Source organism: Pelodiscus sinensis, chromosome 1 (assembly GCF_049634645.1).
Source record: "Pelodiscus sinensis isolate JC-2024 chromosome 1, ASM4963464v1, whole genome shotgun sequence".
In the NCBI taxonomy this organism is placed as follows: Eukaryota; Metazoa; Chordata; order Testudines; family Trionychidae; genus Pelodiscus; species Pelodiscus sinensis.
Window position 1 is genome coordinate 186,014,245 of NC_134711.1, and position 13,912 is coordinate 186,028,156.

General features: G+C 38.0%; 2 protein-coding genes across 9 annotated transcripts in view; one reads left to right on the top strand and one right to left on the bottom strand.

Annotated features, from left to right (window-relative positions):
- Positions 1-2,800, top strand: part of SIM2 (SIM bHLH transcription factor 2) — an 83,319-nt gene extending 80,519 nt beyond the window's left edge. For all 4 annotated transcript variants that reach the window (XM_006125990.4, XM_075911781.1, XM_075911773.1 and 1 more), the window contains exon 11: positions 37-2,800. In XM_006125990.4, the coding sequence (XP_006126052.2) occupies positions 37-764 (728 nt within the window). In that variant the 3' untranslated portion in view covers positions 765-2,800. The remainder of the gene's footprint in view (positions 1-36) is intronic.
- Positions 2,801-5,591: 2,791 nt separating this feature from the next.
- Positions 5,592-13,912, bottom strand: part of HLCS (holocarboxylase synthetase) — a 209,824-nt gene continuing 201,503 nt past the window's right edge. For all 5 annotated transcript variants that reach the window (XM_075911737.1, XM_006125992.4, XM_006125991.4 and 2 more), the window contains 2 exons: positions 10,383-10,596; positions 5,592-9,701 (listed from right to left, as the gene is read on the bottom strand). In XM_075911737.1, the coding sequence (XP_075767852.1) occupies positions 9,530-9,701; positions 10,383-10,596 (386 nt within the window). In that variant the 3' untranslated portion in view covers positions 5,592-9,529. The remainder of the gene's footprint in view (positions 9,702-10,382; positions 10,597-13,912) is intronic.

Consider the following 13,912-nt stretch of genomic DNA (forward strand, 5'->3'; position numbering starts at 1 on the left):
TCATCAGCAATTAATATTCTTTATTTTCCCTAAAAGTGCCCATACCTAACAGAAGATACAGCCAAGATGCTACATGTGACAGCTTTACAAGCTCTGCAACATCCATGACAAACACCAGATACAAAGAAGAGATTTACAACTCCAGTATCACGAAACCCAGCAAAATGGAAAGCCGATTACATTCATCTCATCATCTCATTAAAGAAGAAAACAAATTAGCTTTCAGCAGAGACCTACAAGAAAAAGTGTTTATCAATGAAAAGACTTTTTCAAACTCCATAGCTAATTCTTTGTTACCAAAATCAGAATGTTTCCAGGCTAAAGCTATTGGACAATTAAGTCATCTCCTGCCAGTGCCAACAGTATATGAACAAACACGGAGAATATGTATGAAAGAACCAAGATATGGGCATATTAGCCATCACGCTACAAATCTGGATGAACTAGACAACAGTGACAGAATGACAGTAAAGCTTGATCATGATTCTGAAAACGAACACATGATGGATACCAGAACTACTGGACAAGTCCCATTTGTATTTCTCAACTATCACCATGTTTTAGCCAAACATGGTACATTTCAAACTTCATCGTGTACAGCAACAGGACATGTAGCAGAAAATTATGGATACACTTCTGAAGAGGTAAATACATTTATTTATAAAAACCAAAGTCCATCATCAGCCTCTTCTCCAGAAACCCATAAGGAGACTGCACTACCCCATTATATTGGAACGTCTGTAATAATAGCCAATGGGAGGTGACAATAATAGAAACATATATCTTAATTAAAAACAAATCCGAACTGTAATGATTTCTAAAAAGCATGAGAAAACATGGCTACATTTACTGAGCATGGCAGAAGGTCAGTGAGAGAAACTTGTGTGTGTTCTTGGCAAGTCATGTGTAATAGTACCTTAAAGGTCAAAAAAATACACATCTAGCTTCAGTGCTTCATTGTTACAGATTAACTTCTGGTGTAGAGTCTGCTAGTAAGAAGCCATATAAAGATCATATTTTTGTTATTTTACAACATGTAATACAATTAAAGGGTGTTATATGCCTAGAATTATACAGAGACAACTATTTTTTCTTTTTTTTAAAAACAGGACTCTAAGTATATTCAAGATTTTTACCATTAATATAAACCATAAAATTTTGTTTAAATGTTATGACAGACACTGTGAAATATTATAGCAATTTTGCATCTGTATTGTAAATGATCAGACAAATGAACTGTGTATAAAACATGGTAATTAATCCTAAGTATCCATGAAATAACTGCATGAGCTAGTGACAAATCACTGTGTCTTGGAATGCTTATTATTTTAATAGTCTAAAACAAAGTTTGATCATTCTAGCTTTTTGATATATTTTAACATGGAGTCAGGAATTCATAGCTTGTTGCAATCATGGTGTATTTCAGAGGGATGATAAAATGTCAAACTCAAAGACACAAGGTATATATTAATTGATTTTGTCATAGCAAGACTGGCACAACAAAGTCATACAGCAAGGACTGAAAATTACTCTCAACAACAACAACAAAGCTATGATAAAAAATAACTTTTTGAAGTGTGTACCAGTGGGAGGAGAATGTGAACTTTTTCAAACAAATTAAGAGACCATCGTGATAGGAACACTAGAAATTTTTTATTATAGATAAGTGAAGGAAATAATAAAGAGAGTTCAGTGAAACCTTTACAAGCTTGGTTCAAATCGTGTCCACAATTTCTAAAGTCATGAAAACGTTCAGGTTTTAACAAGCTGGTCTCTCTCAAAGTGAATTCTTCTTATCGACCCTAAGTAAAGATTCGGGTTTAACAGATCCCCTCATACCACAAAAAACTTTGATGGACAGTTTGGACATACGAAACATCTGCAAGTTACAAAAAGCTGTTGGAGTACATTTGTGTTTAGAGCTGACCATTTGGCACAGCTCTCGTTGTTAGGTGTAGTCAATGACATCGAGGAAAAACATTTAAAATTAGCAGAAAATCCCCAGCTGCTTGGTTATGTTTAGTATTTTCAATAAAGTACCAATTTTTAATTTTTACCTGTTCCTATGATGTACAAATTTGGAAATAAAGAGACATAGGTTTTTACAATAGAGTTACAAACACCAGAGTTGCAAACTAACCAGTTAACCATACCCCTCATTTGGAACTGGAAGTACACAATCAGGCAACAGCAGAGATGCCCCCTTACCTGAATATAGCACACGACTAGGTTAAATGTAAACTACTAAAAAAGCAAAGCAAAGCAGCACTTTGCCTTCTGTATAATAAAGTTTCAAAGCTGTTAATGTTCAGTTGAAAACTTTCGAGAGAACCATGTTTTGTTCAGTTGCAAACATTTCAGAGTTATGAACACTCTCTAAAGTTCTTCTACTGCATGTATGTTCTGCAGAGTAGACATGATCAGCATACAAAGCCTTCTCCATCACCTCCCCAAATTCTTTATGCTCTTGAGAAAATGACGAACGATTCCCTAAAATGTAAACATTAACAAATGGAAACAATGGAGCCAGATTTTTTTTTAAATAGGACGATTGCACTGTAGACTTGAATCTGCAATATTTAGCTTCATTTTTTAGTTCACTTGAAGGCTAGATTACATTATAAAAGCTTTTATCTGCCACAGCTAAATAGAAATGTCTCATGCTCTGTAGGAGTATCGCTAAAGAAAGTACTCATGTCTTGTGCAATATGGAAAAATACATGCTCATGAATTATACCTTATTAAAGACAAATATGTTAAAAGTTGTTATAAAATATAAACATTTTTAATCAATAAAGAATTTTCTGTATTTCATACACAGCAACAAAATTCATTCACCTTCCTAGGTTTTTATGAATACTTAAAATAGTAAATGTTTAAACACAGTAAGCAGAAATGCTTTAAAGATGTGTGTTAAAAACAATTTTCTATATTTTTACTGCCTTACTATGAAAAGATCAATAGCATCAAGAAAGCCTTATTTTGCAAGTCATCTGATGCATTCAACTTGCAAGGTCACAGTTAACTTAGTTTTTAAATTGCATAAAGTACTTTTTTCCTTTGCCCTTGCATACTTTCATTATAATGCTCAACAAAAGTATTTACTAGTAGTTACTAGAATTTTGATGCCTTTACAAAAATGTAAGTGCACTCTGTGCTTCTCTAAAGATAGAAGGGGGGAGGGAGTCAGGTCTAAAAGGAATTTTACAAGTGATTCCGATTAAGGGTATTGATATGATTAGATAGAAGTGTTTTGTTTTCATTGTTTAATTGACCTTCCAAACTGGTATTACTAATAGATGTACCCAGTTTAATTCCTGAAAGAGTCATGATGCCAAAACTTGTGTGTTAATATTTTAATATTAAAAATGTCTGTCAATGAGCAAACTAACATTGTCTGCATTGTTAAAAGGAAACCTGGTGAGCAACACTCTCATACTGCATTTTGTTACATATATCATTAGTAAGGTGTGCTGCACACAAAAATCAGTATTTCTCTGTTCTCCTGCATAGGTCTTCATTATGAAAACATGATTTCAGAAAGGTACAAATTTAGCTTTAGGTTTTTTTAAAAAGTACAATACCACAAAGCATTTTCCAGCATCTACTTTGTTATTTATATTTTGTGCCTGTATTCAATGAATATGCATTATAGAGGTGTTTCATCATTCTGCAGATGTTTTACAATATATGAGGTTCTGATACATAGAGGGTTATAGTTAGAAAATAGAGAATCAATTATGCATTTACATATGATAATGTGGATTAAGTTTCAGAACATATATTTGTAACTAAAAAACCAAATGTGCAACATTTCCCCAGGACACCCCAAAATAGAAACACTGATTGCATATTCACATCTGGAACATGAATGAAGAATTCTATAAAGTAGGAGTTTAGATATATACTTTGACAGTTAAAGGACAGATGTTCACTGTGCATTCTCAGCACGGTATACGGTGCAAGAATTGAGGGCAATTTTTTTAATATTAGGAAAATATTCCACGTAGGTGGAGTGTAAATCAGAATATGCTAGGGGAAAAAATTTCATTTCCCTTCTCTCTACCTTATTCATTTGAGCCAGAAATACTTCATTGTGCTACTCAACAGATTTTTTTACTTCTTAGGGGGATTCTTGGCATGGCAAGGAAAGTACGTAAAGAGAAATATAGTGCTTTAATGAAGAAAGAAATTGGAAACAATCATTTATTGGTGTCTCAAAGTTTGTATGCTATTAGCAGAAATATCACAACACTAAGTGCAGTAATGCACTTTTCTATTGAATACAGCCCTGAAGTTTCTAAAGAGTTACTCAGTGGATTTACTCATTCAAAAAACAGTGATATGCACAACTTAAAAGTGAGAAAATAAAGCTCACACAAAGCAGATGCTATTTTTATGAAAGAATGGGATATCTGCTGGAATAGTAGTACTTTTCTGAAATTCACAAAATGTTCCATCCAGTAAATGTATTTTTTCAATCCATCTCAGTTATTCTCAGAACACGTGTGTTTGGGTCCACTTTCCCCCAAATCATTATTTTTTGTAATATGATGCAGAAATGAAGCATTTGGCAAATACATGTGAAAAGTAAACAAAAAATACACACACACTATTAATGATCAAAATTATGCATGTAATTCTTAAAAATAAAGCATCTTTTGCTTATTTATTACATAAAAGTGTTCATAAATACTCTAGCCAAGAGTACTGGGTTTGACTTTTTAAAAATACAAGCATAAAGTGTAGAAGACACATAGCCATTTTTTTTGAACATTTAGATTTTTTAATTGTAAACACAGATTTGACAGCATTAACTTAGATTTTTCTTTCAAAATATAAAATACAAGGATTTAATATATTGTCTTCCAACTATGCATAGTAGTTTTATAGAAACAGCCTTAACTTCAAGGTCTGAAAATAATCTTATCTGCTGCAAAAAAACTACCAAGTGAGTATTTTAAAATACATCACAATTTATAGTATTTGATTGAAAATACTTTTCCTAAACTATTTGTGGGGCAATACGGTGTTAATTGTTATAATTCTTCCGTGTTTGTTCCCAAACTTTAATGGTGAAAATGCAGCTTCACCACAGTTTAATTACTAACATACCTGGCCAGTGTTATGCATACAGTAGCATAAATACCGCTGACAAATGCATGTGTGCTCTATAAATATAGCTCATCAGGAAATCAGTTAGTTTTAATAGGTTCTAATGATGGCATCTTACCCCACTAAGGGTGTGTCTAGACTACATCCTTCTTTCAACAGAGGGATGGAAATTAGGCACTTCGAAATTGCAAATGAAGCTGGGATTTGAATTTCCCGCACTTCATTCACATAATCGCATCATGGCGCTCTTTCAAAAAAGTACTATTTCAAAATTGAAACCGCTGTCTAGGTGCAGTTCTCTCAAAAAAAAGAAACCTTTTTGAAAGAGCCTGTAAATCTAAAAAATGAGGTTTACAGGATCTTTCGAAAAAGCGCCTCATTTTCGAAAGAACTGCGTCTACACTACGGTTTCAATTTTGAAATAGCACTTTTTTGAAAGAGCACCATTACGCAATTATGCAAATGAAGCATGGGAAATTCAAATCCTGGCTTCATTTGTAATTTTGAAGTGCCTAATTAGATCCCTCTGTCGAAAGAAGGATGTAGTCTAGACACACCCTAAAAGAGATATTACCTCAAGCTTCAGTTCAACCATGTAACTACTACTTTCCATGCCAAATATTTCCGAACTGTAGTTTGTACATAACTATGTGTGTCAGTTCCCCAATTAGTTTCAGAACTGGAATTTTTAAAATTTCTAAGATTCTATGGCTGAATCAAAGAGAGCAAAATAATCTTTAAATGCCTCCCACCGTCTGCCAGAAACCCACCAAAAGCAAAACATTTTCTTATCTGCAATAGTTGAGCTGGAGCATAAAGATTTAAACATTTTTCAATACAATTTCTAGCTAATAGCCCTTGAGGTATATTATTCTTGCAGAATATATATTTAAAAATGAACTAAACTCTTATACATCATTATAACAAGAGTGAGATGTGCTTTGATCTTAAGTTCTTAAATTTAAGTGCACGATATAATTTTAAAAACACTGGAAATGATTTCAGTTCTGTCTGAATAGAAAGACACTTTTAGACACGCCCACACTTGCTCAGAAGTAGTAGTGCTATCAATAAACAATCTCCATAGGTATTTTTACATCTGAGGAGTTTTACAAGTGAGGCCAGGGAAAAACCCTCAAATTAAGAAATATAGGTCCCATAATGATATATTTTTGAAAGGACTTCATCAAGAAAATAGCTTGACAGACTAAAAATGAAATAGGTGTCTTACTAATCTGAACATTTTAATAGCATAGCACAATTTCAGTGCGATACTTATGGATGTTGGGATGTAATTCTACTTTGCCCATACGTATCTATCCTTTTATCTATTTTGTACAAGGGATTTTTTTAATAAACAAGTAGTGGCTACACAAATATTCTGAGACTTTTTGCCATGTTTAGCACAAAACCGATGAGATTACTGGCTGTTTTCCCTATTAACCTTCAGATGAGAGTAGTATATAAAAAAGGCTTTCTTGACAAGAACAACTGCTAGTTAGAATGACCTTATTCAGCTGTTCTGTATAAAACAGGAATTTTCTTTGTAAAATTCTTTGGTATATCTGAAGCAAAAAGTCAGGTTTATGAGAAATATTCCATCGAACTCAAGTCTGTTTTTCTCCTCTCAAGACAACTGGTAGCCTTATATACACAAGAACAAGCCATTACAAAGCATAAAGGAAAAATAGTAATCCCACACGATCTATTTGTACTCTGACATGTCCACAAGTCATTAGTTTTCATTTACAAAAAGGAAATTAAATAATTTTCCAGTGCAGACATGTCCAGAACAGCATCACAGCTTAAAACATAAACAAAACATATTTTTCATTAAGTATCCCCTACAGAATTCCAAAAAAGCAATAATAGCAGCTATGAAAGACTGTTGGTCCTTCATTATATACTTAAAGTCATACATCTGCCTGCTCTACAGGTTCTGAGACATTTCAGCTAAAAGGAATTGTAAAGCAACTCAGCTCTGCCCATAAGGAATAGTGCATTTTCCCCTCAGTCTTTGTCCAGCTAGCTGGAAAGAAAAGGGTGTTGTCCTTCTAACAACTCACTTTCAGCAGATGGAGAGAAAGGGAAAGTTTACAAGTATGGACAGTTTGGGCAGAAAGTAGTTGGGGCCAGGTTAGTTGAGGATTTCTGCACTATCCTTCTTGCTGAAAGGGGGAGGGGGGAAAAGTAGGCTATGCCCCTAAGCGTGTTTTTACAAAAAGGCTGCCTGACTATACCCTGATAGTAACAGTCAGATTTTATATTAAGGACTGTAGCACAAACTTCTGTTTTCTAGAATTAATTCAGCAATACAAGAATCAGACTGGGAATGTACTGCTCTGTATTAAGGGGAGGTTTTCACAATGAAATAAACCAGACCAAGAAGAGCCAAGAGCATTGCTGAATTTACTTTTCACTACTTATAGCGGGAAATGCTGGCAAGTAGTAAAAAGCAGTGTCAAAATTCTGCCTTCTGCTGTTAACAAATAGCAACATGTATCGTTCATAAATTGTATGAAGAAAAGATAGAAAAGAAGAGACAAGGAGGCAAAAAACTATTAGGATAAAAAGGGAAGCTGTAAATACATCACAAAAGTTCCTCAGTATTTAAGATTAGGAAGTTCAAAATTAAATTTGAGTATTAAAAAAAACAATACACATCTGTAAGTCAGTAGTCAAAAGTTCCTAGCCCAAAGCAGTATTAAAACTAAGCTTTTTTCTTTCTAACCAAAATGTTATGAGGGAAGTTGGGTATTACTGTTCATATACAGTATATTAATTATTAAAAATACATCACTCAATATTTAGTCTTGATTGTGTTACTTCTCCCTTTTTTGGGGGTACAATGCTGTTTGATGTAAGGAACTGTTTTGAAAGGCAGAAAGAGAGAAGCTATAACATGGAGGTCAAAATACTTACTGTAAATACACAGAAAACTTAATTGCCAGCCATTTACTGACAATGTATCCAAATCCTAGTAAGGAAGGATTGACTCTAATCTACCATTACAGGTCAACTCTCCTCTAAGATGTCTTGGATTTGTAATTGAACAGATCTCCTTACATTTTCTGGTTATTTATGAAATGAACTTTAACCCATAAATTCCATTTCTTGCTAAACGACAGGAGTGTATTTGTGAGAACCCACTAGGTTTAGCCAAGCTTCGTAGGATAAGGGTGTAGTAATAACCAAATGGCAGTCCACATTAGAAGACATAGCTAACCCCTGGCTAGGTCACTAATTCAGGGGATTGGCTTGAGGTCAATGTTCGGGTGACCAAGCTGTAAATGAAAATATGACTGGACCAGAAGATCTTGAAAACCTATCAATGCAGTTGGGAGCTCAAGTTCAGCTTCTCATCTACATCCTCACCACATACTGATGGGATCTGACTCAATCAGTAAAGCTGTTAGGTATAAGTTGTAGTTTGGACAGCAGGGCACTTTCAAGTCAAAAAGCCTTAAATCCTTTGGGTTCAATTATTAAACCACAAGAGGCGGCTTGCTTTGGGACACAGTATGAAAGTACAATAAAGAGATTTCAAATAGAATGAAACAGAGGTCCCCTCACTATGCCTTTTTTACTGGAGTAGTTGCTAGCAGAGGAGACCATAAAGCAAGGTCCCTTCTCTTATTTCATCATTTAGATGGAGTTCAGCTCTCAGGGATTGAGTGAAGTACAGTCAACACTGCTATCCAGCCTTGCACCGAGGATATGATGGCCAATTATAGCATAGGCAATGACAATAAGTGATTCAATAATTGGGCAATTTTTGAGGCGGGATAAGAGCTCTTGAAAGAAAAACCATGGTACAAGGAGGCATGGGGTGATTTACTAAGAATAAGAGCTAGTTAATAGGCTAAGAAAAGCAGAAAATAGCTGTATCTTGGGGGTTATTAATGAACCCAGTTCACAGGCACTGCTGGGAGGGGGGGGACATCCAAGCATAAGACCCACAAGAAAGGTGCAAAGGACTTACAGACCAGAGATCCAGTTACAGAATGAGGAAAGAATAAAGAATGAGTGATTTAAAAAAATAGCTATCGCAAAAGACTATAGGTTTTCAGTAATGGGATAACACTTATTTGTGTAGCAACTTTCAACTTAACTATCCATGTTAATAAAGAAGTAACCAGAGATTGGTAAAAAAAACTATTTCTCCTAATCAGAAGCTATCTTTCATCGCTATACTTTAAAATATGCAACATGAAAAATGCATAGAAAATACAAACTGGTCATTAGGGCCACTAGAAAAAAAGGAGCAGAAATGAAACAACAGATGCTATTTGTGGCTTCTATACTTCACCTCCAAATTATTCATGTTTGATATACTGTTTATAGCCAAGTTCACCTGCTAAGCCCCAAATACTGAACAGTCTTCTTAGGGCAGCCTTTTCACCAACTGCAATGTCTATTGCTGCTTTGAAATGATAAGATTTTTCAGCATGTCAAATGAGTTACCATCTGGGTGCACAGACTCTACACCTTTGCCTTCTTCATGAACTTGAAGGAATCCACAATCATCTATTCCAACTATCCATGCTACTGGGCCCTCTTCACTCCAGAGATGGACTTGCTTACCACTTAAAAAAAAAGCATTGGTTATTACTTAAAAATACACTTTAACACATCACAAATATAACCAATTATATTAGCTACACATGAACTTTTCCCTTCTTGAAATGAAACAATGGTTGAAATCCACCAGAGCTAGTTGGGGATTTGATATCAATTATTAAAACAATTCAACATGGATAACTAACAAACTAAAACTATGATAAATAGTACAGGGAAAGCACTGTGTTATTCTTCATTTCTCTGAATCTTTAGAGATAATGATCTTTAGTAGAGCTTCTTTATTTTCTCCATAGACCCCTTTTGCAGAATGCATGGTTAATTCACATTACACTTACAACAAAAAATTTGATAAATTAGAACAGCACTTCAACATAGGCAAAAAAAACCAAAAAAACCTCCCTATAAACCTTGAACATTGTCTCTATTTTGTGGGATAATTCATGCAAGATCCCTAGCGAAACTGTATAATAAACACCAATACATTAAAATTTTGATCTAGGCTCCTCTAATATAACCATATAAATAATCAAAATATTTTCTTAAGTAAAACACAAGTAAATGACTACTGCTGTAAAAGGCAATATACTGGAACATTCACAATGGAAGGCAAGACACCTATACATTATTCCCAATTCTCTAAAAGTCAAGTTTAGGAAAAGAAGAATAGAAGAGACAGCTATACTTACGCGTGTATCCAGTATTTATAATATAATGGAAGAACTCCATTAGGTCCTTTCTCTTGAAACATGTCTATCAGTCTTTCCAGCACAGTTACACTCCTAGCAATCAGATAGTCTGTTGTTAAGGGCCTTAACTTTGTCATACTTTTCTTATTGTACTCCATGATGAGATCATTGATGCATATGGTGGGACTGCTATTATTCACATTAAATCCACAGCCTGAGGAAGAAAAGTCAAGAGTCTTGAGTAGGAAATGTTTGTTACTTCTTATCATATAACAAATGCATTTGTACTTTCTTCAATCATTTGGTGCAAAGCTTTCTAAAAGTTTTCAGCATTGTACCATCATTCATCAATCTCCTGTGTTCCCAAATCCATGCATGCTAATTATAGTCCAGCTAACATTTTATGTCCACATTCTCCTTTAAATTCCTTTCTGCCAATAAATGAAAGTTCAGACAGCCCCAATATGGTCCCATCAAGAAAATGCCACCTTGCCAAATTCATAATTTATGACTACAATGAAGATGTAGGAACCAGCAAGGTGCTAGCTGTGGTGTCTAGATTACCAATAAACTGAAAAATCGCTTAACCGTGGGATTGACAGCCAGCTACCAAAAAAACCCTGAAAGCAGAGGATTAACCACACTATGAATGTAGCAGCCCAGAATGTGACTCTCAGTCTTTTCTATTTACTACAGTTAACTGATCTTAGTGTCTGAAAAATAAGACTTTTTCCTCAGCTCATAAGTCAGCAACTGTCTTTCTGGGAAAAGCCCTGAAGAGTCAGACTTTCAGGGTTAGATTCCAGATAGTTTAATCTATCTTGGTGTAGTATCCTTTTGAAGCCTCAAGTTTCTCACTGAGATCTCTCCAGCTAGGATGATACTGGCAAAATGCCATTCTTATTATATGGCTCTTGGGGAGCTTTCTTGCAGCTTTCTCAAAAAAGTTTTGAGAGATTTAAGAAAATTTTGTATTAACTATTTATAGTCTGCAACCCACATATAATGTGGATTTTCCTTTCCCATTGTGTAGGAAGCAGTAGGTTACATTATTTTATAAACATCATACTCATAAGGCCAAAAAACTATAGAATTAATTCACGTAGGATTACCTGGAGATAAAGGTGATTTTCAGGAACTAAGTTACTCAAAACAAAACAACTAGAATATGCACCCAAAATAGAGATCTACAGCAGTGTTTCTCAAAGTGATCCATGAAATCACTTTGAGAAACATGCTAACTGGCTGAACCGGTTTGTTTATTTACTGGTTCTGCGGTCACAGAGCCTTCAAATGGTGAACCAGAGCCAATGGAAGCTATGAAGCTTCGTGGCCACGGTACCTCTAATACAAATCGGTGCAGCCAGTTAGCATGTTTCTCAAAGTGGTTTTGCAGAGCACTTTCAGAAACACTGATCTACGGTAGTATCTAGGCAAAATATATCAATACAATTGGAAGTAGAGTGAAGTGGATCATCTAAAGAAGATAAGAAAAATTAACATAATACAGGCAGTCCCCGACTTACGCGGATCCGACTTATGTCGGATCCGCACTTACGAATGGGGCTTTTCTCGCCCCGGAGCTCACGGGCGGCAGGTCGCCACCCGTGTCCTCCAGGGCGAGAAAAGCTTCTCCCGGTCTCCCTGGTCTGCTGGGGGGGGTCCAGCAAAATCACTGGACCCCCCCAGCAGATAAGGGACACCTGAGCAAAGCCACCACCTGGGTGGCTTTGCTTGTTTGCCCAGGAGCAAAGCCGCCCAGGCAGCGGGACCCCCGCCACCTGGGCGGCTTTGTCGGGTGTCCCTGGTTTGCTGGGGGGGTCCAGTGGCTTTGCTGGACACCCCCAGCAGACCAGGGGGACAGGAGCAAAGCCGCCCAGGCAGCGGAGGTCCCACCGCCTGGGCGGCTTTGCTCGGGTCTCCCTGGTCTGCTGGGGGGGGAGAGGGGGCACAGCTAGTGCCCCCCCCCCCCCCCAGCAGACCAGGCTTTTGTTGCGGGATGCCTCGGGTAGAGCAGCTGGGGTGCTGCTGGGTTGGTCCTGTGGGAACCTACCGGGCAGCGCCCCAGCTGTTCTGTCCCAGGCTCCAGATTCAGCAGCTGTTGAAACTGATCAGGCTGATTCCAGGAAGCTGGGGGCAGAGCAACTCTGCCTCCCGCTTCCTGTAGTCAGCCCCTGGTCAGTTTCAGTGGCAGCAGCTGAATCTGGAGCCAGTTCCGACTTGCATACAAATTCAACTTAAGAACAAACCTATAGTCCCTATCTTGTACGTAACCCGGGGACTGCCTGTATGCTAAGTAGTAATAACTCAAACACAGCTATTTGCATTCAAACATATATATATACATATATTTTTTCCCCAAGAAAACTGAGACAGCAAAAGAGAAATCATAATCTATCTTGCAGAGTTTGACAAACATGTGAACAGGCTGAAACCACAGATATCTCTTCATGGGATATATGAAATGAATGATTTGCCATAAGTAGAAAACCTGGTAATGCCAGTTAGTTAAAGAGCAAATTTGCATTTTGCTTTGCATGGTTCTGAGATGGACACTTAAATTCAGCTGACTACCTTGGGGGGGAGGGGAAGGGGGAGAGAAAGAGAGTGTGAGTGTGAGTGTGTGTCCCCGCTCTTGATATTTATTACCATTGCCACATTGGAATTAAATGATTCAACTTAGCTAATGATGAAGCCACATGTCTGCAGAAAACAGATAGCACATTCTGTATACAGGCAGTCCCCGGGTTACGTACAAGATAGGGACTGTAGGTTTGTTCTTAAGTGGAATCTGTATGTAAGTTGGAACTGGCGTCCAGATTCAGCCACTGCTGAAACTGACCGCCAGTTCTGACTTACATACAGAATCAACTTAAGAACCCCAAGCTCCCCAAGTCAGCTGCTGCTGAAACTGATCAGCAGCTGATTCCAGGAAGCCCGAGGCAGAGCAACTCTGCCTCGGGCTTCCTGTAGTCAGCGCCGGTCAGTTTCAGCAGCGGCTAAATCAGGACGCCTGGGGTAGAGCAGATGGGGTGCTGCTGGGTTGCTCCAGTAGTGCCACTCCTCGGCACTACTGGACCAACCCACCAGCACCCCATCTGCTCTGCCCCAGGCGTCCTGATTCAGCCGCTTCTGAAACTGACCAGCAGCGGCTGAATCAGGACCAGAGCAGCTGGGGTGCTGCTGGGTTGGTCCAGTAGCGCCCAGAGCGGCGCTGCGGGACCAACCGGTAGCGCCCCAGCTGCTCTGCCACAGGCGTCCAGAGAAAAGCCTAGTCTGCTGGGGGGGGGGGCGTACTAGCTGCGCCCCCCCCCCACCCCAGCAGACCAGGGAGATGGGGAGCAAAGCCTCTGAGGACGCCGGCAGCGGGACAGCCGCAGGGTGTCTGGGCTGTCCCGCTGCCGGCTTTCCCCGCGGCTTTGCAAAGCCTCGGGGAAGCCGGCAGCGTAGCAGCCCAGGCGGCCTGGGCTGCCTCGCTGCCCGAGCCCCTCCGCGGCTTTGCAAAGCCTCAGGGAAGCCGGCAGCGGAGC